Below are 13,478 nucleotides of genomic sequence, written 5' to 3'. Positions count from 1 at the left end.
TAGGGCTCTTTCCTAGCTGGAAGGGTGCACGGGGACCCTGGTCCTTTCTCTTACGCTCTTACACGCTGACAGTAACTGTCCTACCCGGGTGCCAAGTTTCCTAGGACAGCTCTCAGTTGCCTGAGAGTTTCGTATACGGTAAACTCTTAGTTCTTCTGTTCATCACTACTCGTGTGCCAGGACTGTCAAGACGGGCATCCCTTCCAGTTGGTTCTGTCTTGGCCAACAAGCACACGATGGTCTCCATGGTGGTTTTTACACATAACCAGGGAACCACTGTTGTACACAATTTTTCCTTTGGCCCTGAGCAGCTGAAGTCTGTTGCAACATACCCAGTCCCGGATAGAGCATGATAAATAAATACACTGCACCTCATACAGTTCCAGTCTTGTGGGGCAGCTGCCGTCTCTCCAGACGAAAAATTATTGATATTTCATTCAAACACTCTGAGCCCCATCTCTCAAAGTACAGCTTTATTCCACGGAAGGCTCACAAAGCGACTCTGAAAGAAAGTTCCTTGATCAAAAGACTGCAGGGGTATAAAGCCGGATAAAAAATGTCAGCCTATTTTCTATAGTCCATTCTCAACTGCATAATTTGCAATCACTCCTCCTCATCTGGGAGCAAGCTCATGGGTGAAGCTGCATCTACTCTCTTTAGATGAAAAGCTACCATCTGACAGGTCTCAGCTATTTTGGCAGGAAATACCCATTCTTCCTCTCAGGCATGCAGCTAGGTGCAAATTATGAACCCAATCCTTACGTAAGTTCTTCTATTTGCTAAGATTACCGCTTATTATCCTTTAAAGAAAATGTGATTTTGACATTCAGTTCATGTCTCACCTGAAGAAGGAAGGTACACCTGGAGAAGAAAGGTACCCCTCATCTGAAAAGAAACTAATTTTCTTTTAAGAGATGACCAAACTGGGAATATAAAGCATATTCCTGCAGCATCCTGCTGTATTTGGGGTTCTGTTAGGTTGCCTGGAGCCTCCCACCAGAGATATAAAAGTATTCCAGCATGAGCTGTAGACTTCTGTTCCACCGAGCCATCTGTCTTGAGCTCTGGAAGCCATGCCCAGCTCTTCGTCTCCGCCGTCTGCCGTGGCTTTGTTGGACATCACAGCGCTACAGTCTCAGCACATGTGGCTTGAGAACGGAGAGCCAGCTGCGACAGCTAATGGTTTATGATCAGACAGCACATCTACCTCATGCCAAAGGTGAATCGATGGAATTGTTTTGTTACACCGAGCACAAATATCTCATTTTCATGTCTGTCACTGCTCCACTGGCAAAAGCCACGGGCTGCTGACTTTGCACTGCTCCTAAGCCTCTTTCTGAGGCACCACATTGTAGCTCTGCATGACCTTTAGATCTATAGATAGAGTTTGCCTGTTACCCATGTTTTTTCTTAACTCTTCCAATTCCTGTGTTTTAACCATCATCCCAATGCATCATCATTACATTTCTTCATTTTAATATTAGCAGTTACTGACAGGAATAGTTAATACCTTCCCTCCTAGATCCAACAGAGGAAGTATATGTCCCACTTTCACAAGAAAATCTTTACAATTACTTTTTGGTGTCCTTTTACAAGATGCGATAGGACAAGAGGAAGCGGCCTCAAGTTGCGCCAGGGAAGGTTTAGATTGGATATTAGGAAAAATTTCTTCACCAAAAGGGTTGTCAAACATTGGAACAGGCTGCCCAGGGAAGCGGTTGAGTCACCATCCCTGGAGGTATTTAAAAGACGTGTAGATGTGGCACTTAGGGACATGGTTTAGTGGTGGGCTTGGCAGAATTAGGTTTACAGTTGGACTCGATGATCTTAAAGGCCTTTTCCAACCTAAGCGATTCTATGCTTCTATGCTAGAGTGCTCGTTTCTCACAAGCTCTACTCTACTACTCTTTTAAAGAGCTGTACCTGTTTTATTTTGAATTCCATTCATTCCGGCTGGATCCACAGTTCAGCTGGAACTCACTGGGTTGTTGATCTAACAGTGTAAGAGCTGGAAGGGCAGCGTAAGAGGCTATTGCTTTTCCCAGCCTGCTGTTTAAGGGCAAGCCAACATATAGGAAAGACTATATAATGGTGGGGATAACAGGGATCGGAAATTCCTCAAATAATGAAAAGTGTGTACTTTGGGACATGATGGGAGATGACCCACTGAGATCCCAACATCAGCTTTATTCTATTAGTTACCTCTAGCTCAGCAGCGGCCCCCATACACAGGTCCCGTGCAGCACCCCTGGCATTCTGAAGCACTCTACCACACTGCGGTATGTAGCTTCTTGCTTCCTCTGCTTCCAGGCTGCAGGTCAGAGGCCAGCATTCACAGGATGTTTCTCTCTGGGGTCAACAGTTTGAACTCCTACGCAATTGTTTTAATTAATATCAGTTACTATTTCATAGCTGCTATTTCTGGCAGGAGCGTAACTTGTCTCACCTTCAGAGAGCGAGCGAGTTCTGCTGCGGTTGTCTGAAACCACCTCCCACGTTGAGACCCAACTCCTTCCATTCTTGCACTGGATTTGTGTTTAGGGATCCTATTCTCGGTGCTTTTTTCCTCCCCTCATGCTCTTCATTCACAGGCTTCTGCCTGGTTTATTAGGCCTTAAATCTCACACCGTAACGTTCAGCATGCCTCACTGGGCAGACGATGTGCTCTGGCCCATGGCAGGAGTCTGTACCCACATTGACAGTGCCCCTTCCAGGAGCTCTGCAAGGACAAATCTAACAAAGTGCATCCACGTGGCCACCTCCGTGCCCCCCCACAGGCTGCACCCGGCAGCCTGCGGCCTGCTCCGGCTGCAGCGCCGAGGGAGCCGGGGTCAACGGGAAGGCCGTGGCCCGCCTTTAACCCCTGCCCGGCGGCTCCGGCCGCGGAGCTACCCCCGGCTCCGCACTCGGCCGCGGCGGCAGAGCCCGCTATGGCCCCTGCGCTGAGGGGAGGGTGACGCCCCACACTTTGGACCCTCCTCGCTTCCCGTCCGCCTGAGGGGAGCGACCGGCAGAGAGCCGCAGCCTCTCCCGGAGGAGGCGGTGGCGGGACGCGAACACTGAGGCAGGCGAGCTGCTTCCTCCTCCTCCTCCTAAGATGGCGGCAGACTCCGCGGAGCAGTTCTGCGTGGCCGAGGAGCGGAGCGGCCACTGCGCCGTGGTGGACGGGAACTTTCTCTATGTGTGGGGGGGATACGTGGTAAGGCGGGAGGAGGCGGCCGGAGGGCGCTGGGGGGCGAGGACGAGCCGGGGAGGGAAGCCGAGGGGGGGGGGACGCGGGAAGCCGCGCGGCGGGGCGGCGCGCCGCCGCACGGGGGGAGCCGGGCTGAGGAGCCCCGGGGCGGGAAGCGGAGCGGAGGGGGCTCCCCCGCCGCCCTGCCTTGCCCCGCGTCGCCCCCAACCGCCCCCTCAGCCGGTGCAGCCCCTCGGCGAGCCGGGAGCCGAGCGCTGTTTACCTCAGCGCGGGCGCTGATTGGCTGCCGGGGCAGCACGTCCCGCAGGGGCGGGCGTTTTAAATGGCGGCGGCCCCGCACGAGGCGGGCTGGGGGAGCGGCAGCGGCGGCTGCTCTGAGGAGAGAGGCGCGGGCGGGAAGGGGGTTCCTTCGTGTGCTTCTCCCTTCTCATCTGTTTGTCCTGTTCTCTAAGCATGGGTGCCCCTGGCCGGTGCCCATGGCTGTCCGCTGTTCCGTTTTCAGCTGCCTCTATCACGGAGCACGTGCTGGGGAAGGGCCGGTGGAGCCGGTTTGCTTCCCCTGTCCTACAAACGTGTGGTTCCTATGTGCTCTGGGAGTGCTTCTCTAGTCTCCCTCTGTGGGGTGACGGCTATAATTTGGGGCTCTGTTTTTCAGCGTGTGATTCCTGTTCCTGAGTCCCTGCATTTTTTACGTGTTAGTAGTTGTGTGTTACGTACAGTGCATTTTCTCCCTCAGAATGCAGTTCTGTCACTTCAAAAACAAGCTGGTAACAGGCTAAATACACATCTGCTTTTCTTCCATTGAAAGATCAGTACCAGTTCTGGCATAAGTAAATCCTTGTGACTCTTAGGTCTGGATGAATTCAGTCCAAAAGAGAACTATGAATGATACTATATTATATACAGCCAGTTCATTTTATCCACAGTGTCTGTGTATGTTGGCCCTAAAATGTGAAAGTAGCTGTGCTTGGTATTATTTGTGGTCTTGATCAGGTTGAAAACATGTTTCTATTAACATATTCTGTATTTTTCTATCTATGTTTTTCATGGGCTAAGGTAAGCTTTCAAATGTGCAAAGCTTGTCCTTCTGTACTCAAGCAAAGAATTCTAGTTGGGGACTCCTGGGTTTAAATTTGAAAATCCATTATGTATTATGAGTGTGTGCAATACAGGGGGAAGGACATTTCTAGGGCTCTCAGGTACTAGTGGCTAGTTGTCTCTTCTTGAAGCACATTGTAGTTCACTTTCTGGAAATTGGAGTGTTCTTTTTTTAATAACTAAAAACGTTGTACTTAAAGGCAGAGTAGAGCTGGGCAGCTCATGGAATTTGAGGAGTTGCTCTGCTCTTGAGCTCAATTAATTTGACCTGGAAAGGGGTTGTGCTGCTGGTGACTGCTGAAATACTGAAAATACTAACAAGTGCTGTGCACTGAAATACAAACCCTCAGCTGTGGTAGGAAGCCAGGCGGCCGGCTTTCACCGTCTGGGTTACCCTGGCAGGCCTTCTCTAGCCTATTGCGTGGCCAGGCTTGCCCAGTACCAAACTGTAATGAAATTGAGGAATCCTCAGGAGCCTGTAAACTATTTCCACAGCTTTTCTTCCCTTTGGGGGTCTTCGGTAGATAGTGTTTCTTGTGACTGCAAGTCATGTAAGGATTTGAATACATATTTTGTAGTGTCAAGAAGTTAGAATAAGCATATATTTAAATAATGTGAGTCATCTGTGATGTACAGGAAGATTTAGTGTCCTTTTCTGGCCTTAAACTCCATAATACTCTGTATAACTATGCAACACCTAAATCACTGGTAATACTCAGTAGTTCTCTTATGCTTTGGTCTTTAGAAACTAAGGTTGGACTGGCTAGTGCAGTGTTCTCAAAGGTTTTCTAATAAAGGATCCTGGGTTCATGGCACAGTCAAAATGGACAATGTGTGTTAAGTTTAGCAGATAAACTTTGCAAATGTTTTTAGTAGTTTTACGTATTTATTTGTGGAGGGTATTATGAAAATCATTGTTATTCTCTAAGCAGCACTTTACACAGCTAAATCATTTTACATTTTTACATTTTACATGTTGATGGTGGACTACTGCCCAGCTAACTTATTTTTGGCATCAGTGTATTTGCTCAGAGCTGGTTCTGTAGCAAATGCTTAGCCTCTGGCCACTGACGTATCTAGATTAAATTGAGTAGACTTCTGCACTTTGTGAAAGCTGCAAGCTGCATGTAACAGCAGAGCCTACCTTATGAAAGGTACCTGGCAGGATAAACTGTACCAAACATAGTGCGTACGTGCCTGGTTGGCACCTTTCAAACTGAGAAGGTAATAATAAAGTATCATTTAAAGGCAAGTAATCAATATCAGTAACTAAATTGTTAATAACTAAATTTCAGGTTTGTATTTCACTTCTTTTCCTCACATTCATTTAATTTTGATCTATTTTTTTTTTTTATTTACTGACTCTGGCTGCTTATTCCCTCAGTCTTTCATTTCTTTCTAATGCTAAGACAATAATTAATGGTGTAATTGTTACTCAGCCTGAGTGCTGCAATTGCATTCTTTTGGGCTTCCTTCTCCTGTTTGTTATTCTTCATCATCATTATTTCCCAAATTATTTTTCTTTGTTACATGGCGTCTGTTTGGGAGTCTTCATAGATCTGTTTTCCACAGAGGAATTAATTTTCTCCTTCATGTTACGGCATAGGTTAAGCTCTTTTATATTTGTCATTTTGTTCTTTCAAGTTCCTTCCTTCGCTTGCTGCAAGCAGCTGTTCTTTTTGTGCTTTTCAGTTACAGTTTTCTGTATTTTATATTTTTCCATTATGCCAAGAATTGCCTCCTAATTAAAAGTATCTCCCAAAACAAAGATGATGAGTTTTAATTCAGGAGCTTCAAATCTGGCCTGGTTTATGTTGTTACACATCTTTCTTGGCAAAACATTAAGCTGGTCAATGAGTGGGCCTGAGGAATTAAGTTCCTTATTTTTAAAATGAGTACTTTTTTCGGACTTTCTGTTTAGTTGTTGGGTTCTTTACCCATCTACACAGCCTGGCAAAGTCTCAGTTTCTGGAAAAGATAAAAAGGGGTTGTGGAATGATGAAAAAAATCTCTCAGATGAAGGAGAACCCTCTTTTCCTTAAAGATGCAAAAAGCCCCAAAGAACAGCATTCATACTTTGATGCTCGTCTTTGATGTTCTGTATTTGGAGGTACGAAGGCTAACAGTACAGCAAAATTTGCTCAGAGTGATCACATCAGTGACTGAAAAAATACTTCCTTTAGTAACAGCATTTTAATAGAGGAGGGAAGCATCTTTGACAGTCTCTCAAGATTTTTTTTTTTTAAAATCCATGGTCATGTTATGGTACTGTTGTGCTACTTGTTAGTAGCAGTTGTGTATGTTTCCTAATGACTTAATTGTTCGCCTGTGCTATTTTCTTATTTCTACAAATTGGCTATTGTATTATATTCATATTGCTTTTTTAATATTGAAATACTTCTCTCCCTACCTCTCATACCAAACTTATTTTTTTATAATCTTCACACCTTAAAACGAGTGATGAAAGATGCTATTAACAATCAACAAAGCTCAATGACATCAGGAAATGCCTACCACAGTATTTTTAATAGCTTCAAAAAATGAAAAACATCTTTTTTGAACTTCTAGTATAAAATGTAAAATATTAGCATTATTGAGCTGCCTGTTTAAAACTGTAATGATCAGAGCAATAATGTTGGGGTATGACTTACGCTGTGGTAGATTATCTCCTTAAGATTATTCCGTGTTGCTAAGTAACATGATTTGGTATTTCATTTTGAAACGTATGGTGTATAATGCATAATTGATTTAACATTTGCAATTTTTTTTCCGTTTTAGTCAATTGAAGAAAATGAAGTTTATCTGCCTAATGATGAGCTCTGGATCTATGAAATGGATAGCGGGTTATGGTAAGTGGCATAATTTATATTTAATTAATATAAAAAGGTGATCTTTGCATAAATTACAATTAGCTGCAGTGAAAAGACTAACTTCAGTTACATGAGTTATTGATCATGTTCCCTGGAGTTTAAACAGCAGATGTTTAATGTGAAGACTGAAGAACAGACACATGTACTTGCAAATTGCTCTAGGAAACACATTCATTCCTTGAGTATCATTATTTTTTTCAAGAGGATGTTTGAAATGGTCAGCTTAAGGCTCTGTTGTTAAAACAGGTGCATTTTATTTGTGCATTTATTTTTGGCTTAGTTCTCCATACATTAACTTTTATGTTAAAAGGAGTATTTAAACACTGGATATTTGGGTTCTTGATCTGTTTACAGTTACATACTTGCTGTTATTACTTAATTGTGTTATGAGTGTATTTGCATAAATAACTTATAACTAACCAGATCTTGCACATCAGTAGCAATTTAATCTTTACATTTTATATTCGTTGTGGTTACATATTGTACGTGGGGAGAGATAACAATGCCTCTTTTTAAAGTTTTCCAGTGGTTTCTATTGCAATAATCGCATTTAGTCTGGTAAAGGGTCCATTTGGGCTTATATGTGTTTTCTGCCAGCTGTCTTTCTAGTCTTCCACCTGTTTATATATTTCTTGCATACCCATATTCAAGAGATTCATTCCATACCCATCTTCAAAGCAACAATTTGAAATGGAGGGAAAAGGGGAGGAGAGCTACATCAGGAAGGTGTCTTATAGTATGTATGAAATTTCACATGTGTGGTGTGGAAAACGGTTTGCGTAGGGTTAGCTGTGAAGTTCTAGCAAGTCTTTTTTCTTTTCTCTCTTTTTTTTTTTTTTTAAGATTGTACCCTCACTGAGACTGTGGTTTGCTGTCTGTTTCTTTTGGTGAAAGGGTTGGCTAAAGCAACCTCATACTCTCTCTTGTTTTTCACCCCTGATGTCCCCATATTGGTTGCACTGGTACAGCTGTTTATATGGTCACGTGGGAAATAGGATCAGGAAAGTGATCTGGGTTAAATACAACGTTTCTTTTTTCAGGGTTATTTTTAACCTGAATGGGTTCTTGATCTCATTCAGTGTACAGCACAGACAGTTGTACACGTACAGCTGAGTGCACCGCATGACACAGGAACAAGCAGGAATGAGAGAGCAAGAGCAGAGAAGGGGAAGGTGGGCTGGCCCGTGGCAGTGCTGGTGCCAGAACAAAGGTATTTGGAAGCAGTGCCCTGAGCAGCTGTTAGTGAGCGCAGTTTTCGGTAGGGACAGGTTACACGTGCATCGTTCACAGCTGGTGATTTAGCACATAAAAAGCTTTTCCTTTTAATGGCTGCCTCCAGTTCTTTTAGGTTGAGGTAAGGTCAAGCATCAGAACTCAAAGCTGTAACAATCCTTTTTTTCTGTGTAGCCACCAGTGATAGACAATGAAGGCATCTGATGTAGATGTGGATGTATCGAAGAAGGGAATGAATGGAATTGACTGGGTCAACAAGTGTGGTGATATTAGACTTAGCAGAGAGAAGAAAAAGTGGAATCAGGCTTTGAAGGTGGGAGACCATGACTGAGGAGGGAGACTGGGCTAAGGACCCAGTTGGAAGGCACAGAGTCAGGTAGAGAGCTGAGAAAAATGAATGGAAACGGCGGGCGAAGGAAGCTTCAACCAGAAATCATGGAGTGAAAGCAACTGAGATGTCAACAGCAAAGCTGGGGCAAGGAGTTGGACTGCCAGCACAGAGAGGCTGGGATTTGGCTGCTAAATCTACAGACACTGAAGGTGTGGCAACAAGGTGGAAATCCTAAACAAATCACGTCCTCTCCGTATGTACGTGTGAGGGAAATGCAGGTCCCCATCTTCTGTAGAAATTTGAGATCCTAGGAAAGCTGTTTTCAATGTGGAGTAATGATTCTAAGCAGTCTTGGCCTAATGCTCAGCCTCGTGAGTTCAGCAGAAATTGAGTTTCGTCAGGTAGTTGTGTAGTGCTTGAGACTGTGTGATGTTAGAATTTGCATCACAGGAAGTTACTGGTTTGTAAGTGAGACTAGCAAGGAAAAGGCTAGGAACTGCTGCTGAAGAACAGAGAACTCATTGCTAAAATTGGCATTACTGAAGATTTCTTATTATGCTAAATACAGTGCAAAATGCAGTTTTAGGAGTGGCATATTGAGTACCAAAATTAGTGAGTACTTCTGACCTTTATTTCCACTTCTGCCTCAGTTTTCCATTTGTAAAATAACAGCAATACCATGTTCTCATTCCAGGAGGTTTTGGAGTTAACAGTATTTCCAGGTTTTGAATAATTAAAGTTTCAGCTGTACTAATGGTCTTTTAATATGGGCTTCACCTTCAGAAAAATTGAGATGCTTCATAAACATATGCACAATATTCATATGGCAGTCCTCTTACACCACAGGAGCCTGACTTTATATATCAGCTATAGTTTCTAGTGCTAGTTATGGCCAAAACGTTGCAACTGTGTTTTTAGGTTTAAGTATAAAAATTATTAATACATCTGGTTTGGGTTTGTTAATTTTAGCAGGTTTGAAAGCAGCATTATGAGACTTAATGTATGTGCTAAATTGCAGGACAATGCACCTAATGGAAGGAGAGTTACCTACCTCCATGTCAGGAAGCTGTGGGGCAAGCATTAATGGGAAGCTGTACATTTTTGGTGGATTTGATGATAAAGGCTACAGTAATCGGGTATTGTATTCTTTTCTTTCATAACGTATTGTATTTGAATGAATAATAATGCTGACCTTACTGTTTTGTCTGGTGTACTTTGTAATTGCATTAAGGAAAAATTTAAGTAAAAGCTTTATTTTTGTAGAAAAAGTATACTTTTAAACTGACAAAAAACTTTAGTTTTTGTTTTAGTGTTCACCTCCATATATTTTTCTGGGATTTTTCAATAAATCATAGCTTCAGAATGAGACCCATTACGTGAAACTTTCTGTATTTATTTCTGAAAACTGCCAGTGCTTTCCCAATTGCCTTTTTTTTTAAATATGTTGGCAGCCATAATTGAAATTGATCTCAGAATATCACTTTTATTTTTGTTCTTTGATAGTGATTACCTTTCTTATATAATCAGATAACAATTAAGATAGAGCTACCAGTTTTCCTTGTAACTGAAGACCGGAGTAGCAAAGCAGATGAAAAGAGCTGGTTTATCATTTAGTGTAAATGAAGTCAGAGTTCAGTCCTGACTAGAAAATAACTGAAACGGATCTCAGTTTAGTACTTGGTTCACAAGCCTTGTTGATTTTCGTGCAGTTACCTAGTTAGGTTAGGCAGAACTACTGGCAGTTCTGCTAGTAGAATTGAACTGAGAGCTATTTGTCTTGCAGAAGTTTTTTGCAAGGCTTCAGTTGACTCTGGAAGGAGCAGGATATTACTGTTCTGGTCTGGCTGAGTGAAGGCAAGGAAACTGGCTGCTAATTCTCACACTTTAACTGTGCTCTTGTGGGGTACTGGACTCTTCCTATATGTTGCTACATATTGTAAACTTCACTACCAGTTCCTTTTTTTTTTTTTCCTTCCCCCAAAGGAAGTCGTGTGTTCTGGGGGGGGGGGGGTGGGTTGTTCTTTTTGTTGGTGATTTGTGCTGGATTCTTCGACATCATTTATACTGAAAATATTGTAATTTTTTTCTTTTAAGCTGTATTATGTTAATTTGCGAACAAAAAATGGAACCTATAGGTGGAAAAAAATTACAAATTTTAAAGGTCAACCTCCTACACCACGTGACAAGCTTTCCTGCTGGGTGTATAAGGACAGGTAACACATTAAGAATATTTAATATGTGTTAATTGCAGAGAGGAAGTACTATAAAGTGAAGAGCACACAGGTTTGGGATTCATGAAACTCTAATTCTTAGCTTGACTTGCTATGGGATTTTGTGTAACTCTCCTAACAACTTTCTACCAGAGTTTTCTCACATGTGAGCTGAATCAATGGTAAGTATAAACCCACTTTAGGAGAGGGTTGGGAAATTTAGTGAAAGTTTGTGGAATGTTTTGAGACTTTAGATAAAAATCATTATGCATCTATTACTTACGGTTTTTAATTTTAACACGTTAAAAAATCAATATAAAAGTTACTTTTTTTGTTACGTTATGTAAGCATCAAATTATTACTTGCAATAAACTATATTTAGTATATTTTCAAGGATTTTAATAGCATACAAATGCTGAGAATTGCAAAGGCATTTCAGTGATTATTTTATAAGAACCAAGTCAGCCTAGATATTTGTGTTGTAAAAGTTACTGAGTGTATTTAGAAAAAATACTTAGCCAAAAATAAATACTTCAGATTTTGTGTTTATTATGGAAAGTGTCTGGATATTGTGGCATGTGTGGGCACGAGAAAGTGACATGTCAGTGATTTGTTATAAAAGTTACTGTAAACAAGAATATGCTATACAGTGAACACTACAAAATGTAAATGATTTGTCTGTTTCTGGACCCCACATCTAAAGAGGTTTTTCATAAACTGTATAATGCCTCTCAGTACTGTATCTTGGTTTTGTAGCTCTAATTTAACTGAAAGATATATGAAATTACATATATTTGAACGACTTCTCCTTAGCTGTTAATACAAGATCATTCAAAACTAAATTATTCTATTCAGAGTATCATGTAATCTGCATACTGAGCAAATTACCTATTTTAGGTGGCAGAGTGTAACCTTTAAATTTAACAAAAGTATTTGGGGACAAGCTACGCACCTTTTCAGAAGTACACCTTAAAATTTCACAAGAGGTGAATTTGCAGATCAGGATGTCTTGGTGTATTGCACAATGCTTTCAGTAACTCTGTTTCCCTAGGAATGTCAGTCTGGAATGACCTCCACCATCCCATCATTTCCTAAATTGCCTTCTCCCAAGATCACTAACAACTATACCAAATATCCTCAAATGTTGAAGTTAAACAAAACTTTAGGAACCATTACTTATGGATGGCCATTTCATGGGTGGAATATTAGGCTGGGAGGTGTGTAACAATACTTGCAATGCGATATGTTCAGTAGTGCTTAGTTGAAAGAATCTCTTTGTAAGCTAGAGAAAGACTTTGTGGGTCACAGGCAGTCTGTGGGCTGAACCTTGGGAACATTTGTTGTGAAAAGATGTATACAGAAGACTAACAAATACAGCAGGAGCACAGGAATTTCAACAGAAAAGGGTAGGAATTCTAGCAGAAGCATAGGCATTTCACTGTCTTGTGTGTTATGTGTCATTTTGAGACTCGTGTCTGAAAATGTGACTGTGATAAGCTTGTGGATGGAGGAATAAGGAATAGGGACTTTTGAGGTATCTTGAACCTCCTTCCTTGCTTCTGTGGATTTTTGTCAGGCTTGTTGAGGAGTGTAATAATATTACCTTTATTGCAGTAAGGTTTTCTGTGTAATTAGGTGCAATATGAAATATTTTAATTTGTTTATATTATTAATAGTACAATAGGTAAACCAAAATTTGAAATGAATTATTACAGCTTATTCATTTGAATGTTATTTACAAAACATCTAACTGAACTTATTTTTTGTTGTTATTCTTTTAGGCTAGTATATTTTGGTGGCTATGGCTGTAGGAAGCATAATGAACTGAGTGATTGTTTTGATGTCCATGATGCATTTTGGGTAAGAGATTTGTCACAATTCAGAGTGATTTGTCCTTTCTGATTGTCAAAATGTGATCTGTTATACTATACTCAGTGAGTATAAAAATCTGTCTGATTTTTCTTTTATTTGTAGCATCAGCAGAAATGCAAATTAGAATCTTCTACTTGGATTTGAAATTTCAGATACTGCATGTTGGGAGCGGTGGGTGTTCAGTGTATTTCAAGTACCCAGTGCTAGGCTTTGAGTGCAATGAAACAAAATGCTGTCAGAGCAGGAACAAAGGCAGTATTTCAACTCTGAAGACATATTTTAAATATGAAACTCCCAGAAAATGTTAGAATTTATTTTCTTGAAGTAACGATAGCGAATTTATAGCTTCACAAGTCTAACTGACAAATACTTTCAGTTAATTTCTTTAATTTGTTATCCAGAGTAAATGCCATTACTTGAAGATGCCGGGATTAGCTAGTTTCCTATAATGATTTCTTACAGCTAATAGAAAGAAGGAGACTGGTTAGAGTATTTAGTGACAGGAATTAATAAGGAATAGATATGCATTCAAGAGAGCATAGGTCCTTACATCAAATGTTAAATATTGACTTACAGAAATGTATTACTTTGTACAATCTATTTATTTTTCAGTATGTTACACTCAGAATTAGAAGGCAGAATTTGTCTACTGCAGTGACTGATGTTGGAGC

The 13,478-nt window shown here is 41.2% G+C and overlaps 1 protein-coding gene across 1 annotated transcript in view; it reads left to right on the top strand.

Moving 5' to 3' along the window:
* The first annotated feature begins 2,889 nt into the window (after window positions 1-2,889).
* Window positions 2,890-13,478, top strand: part of KLHDC1 (kelch domain containing 1) — a 32,100-nt gene continuing 21,511 nt past the window's right edge. The window contains exons 1-5 of the mRNA XM_076345811.1: window positions 2,890-3,199; window positions 7,070-7,140; window positions 9,744-9,861; window positions 10,820-10,938; window positions 12,717-12,795. Of these exons, the coding sequence (XP_076201926.1) occupies window positions 3,098-3,199; window positions 7,070-7,140; window positions 9,744-9,861; window positions 10,820-10,938; window positions 12,717-12,795 (489 nt within the window). The 5' untranslated portion in view covers window positions 2,890-3,097. The remainder of the gene's footprint in view (window positions 3,200-7,069; window positions 7,141-9,743; window positions 9,862-10,819; window positions 10,939-12,716; window positions 12,796-13,478) is intronic.

The sequence above is a fragment of the Aptenodytes patagonicus genome, chromosome 7 (assembly GCF_965638725.1).
Source record: "Aptenodytes patagonicus chromosome 7, bAptPat1.pri.cur, whole genome shotgun sequence".
Lineage (NCBI taxonomy): Eukaryota > Metazoa > Chordata > Aves > Sphenisciformes > Spheniscidae > Aptenodytes > Aptenodytes patagonicus.
Note: the sequence above shows the minus strand (reverse complement) of the source record. Positions and strands in the feature narration are given on the sequence as shown.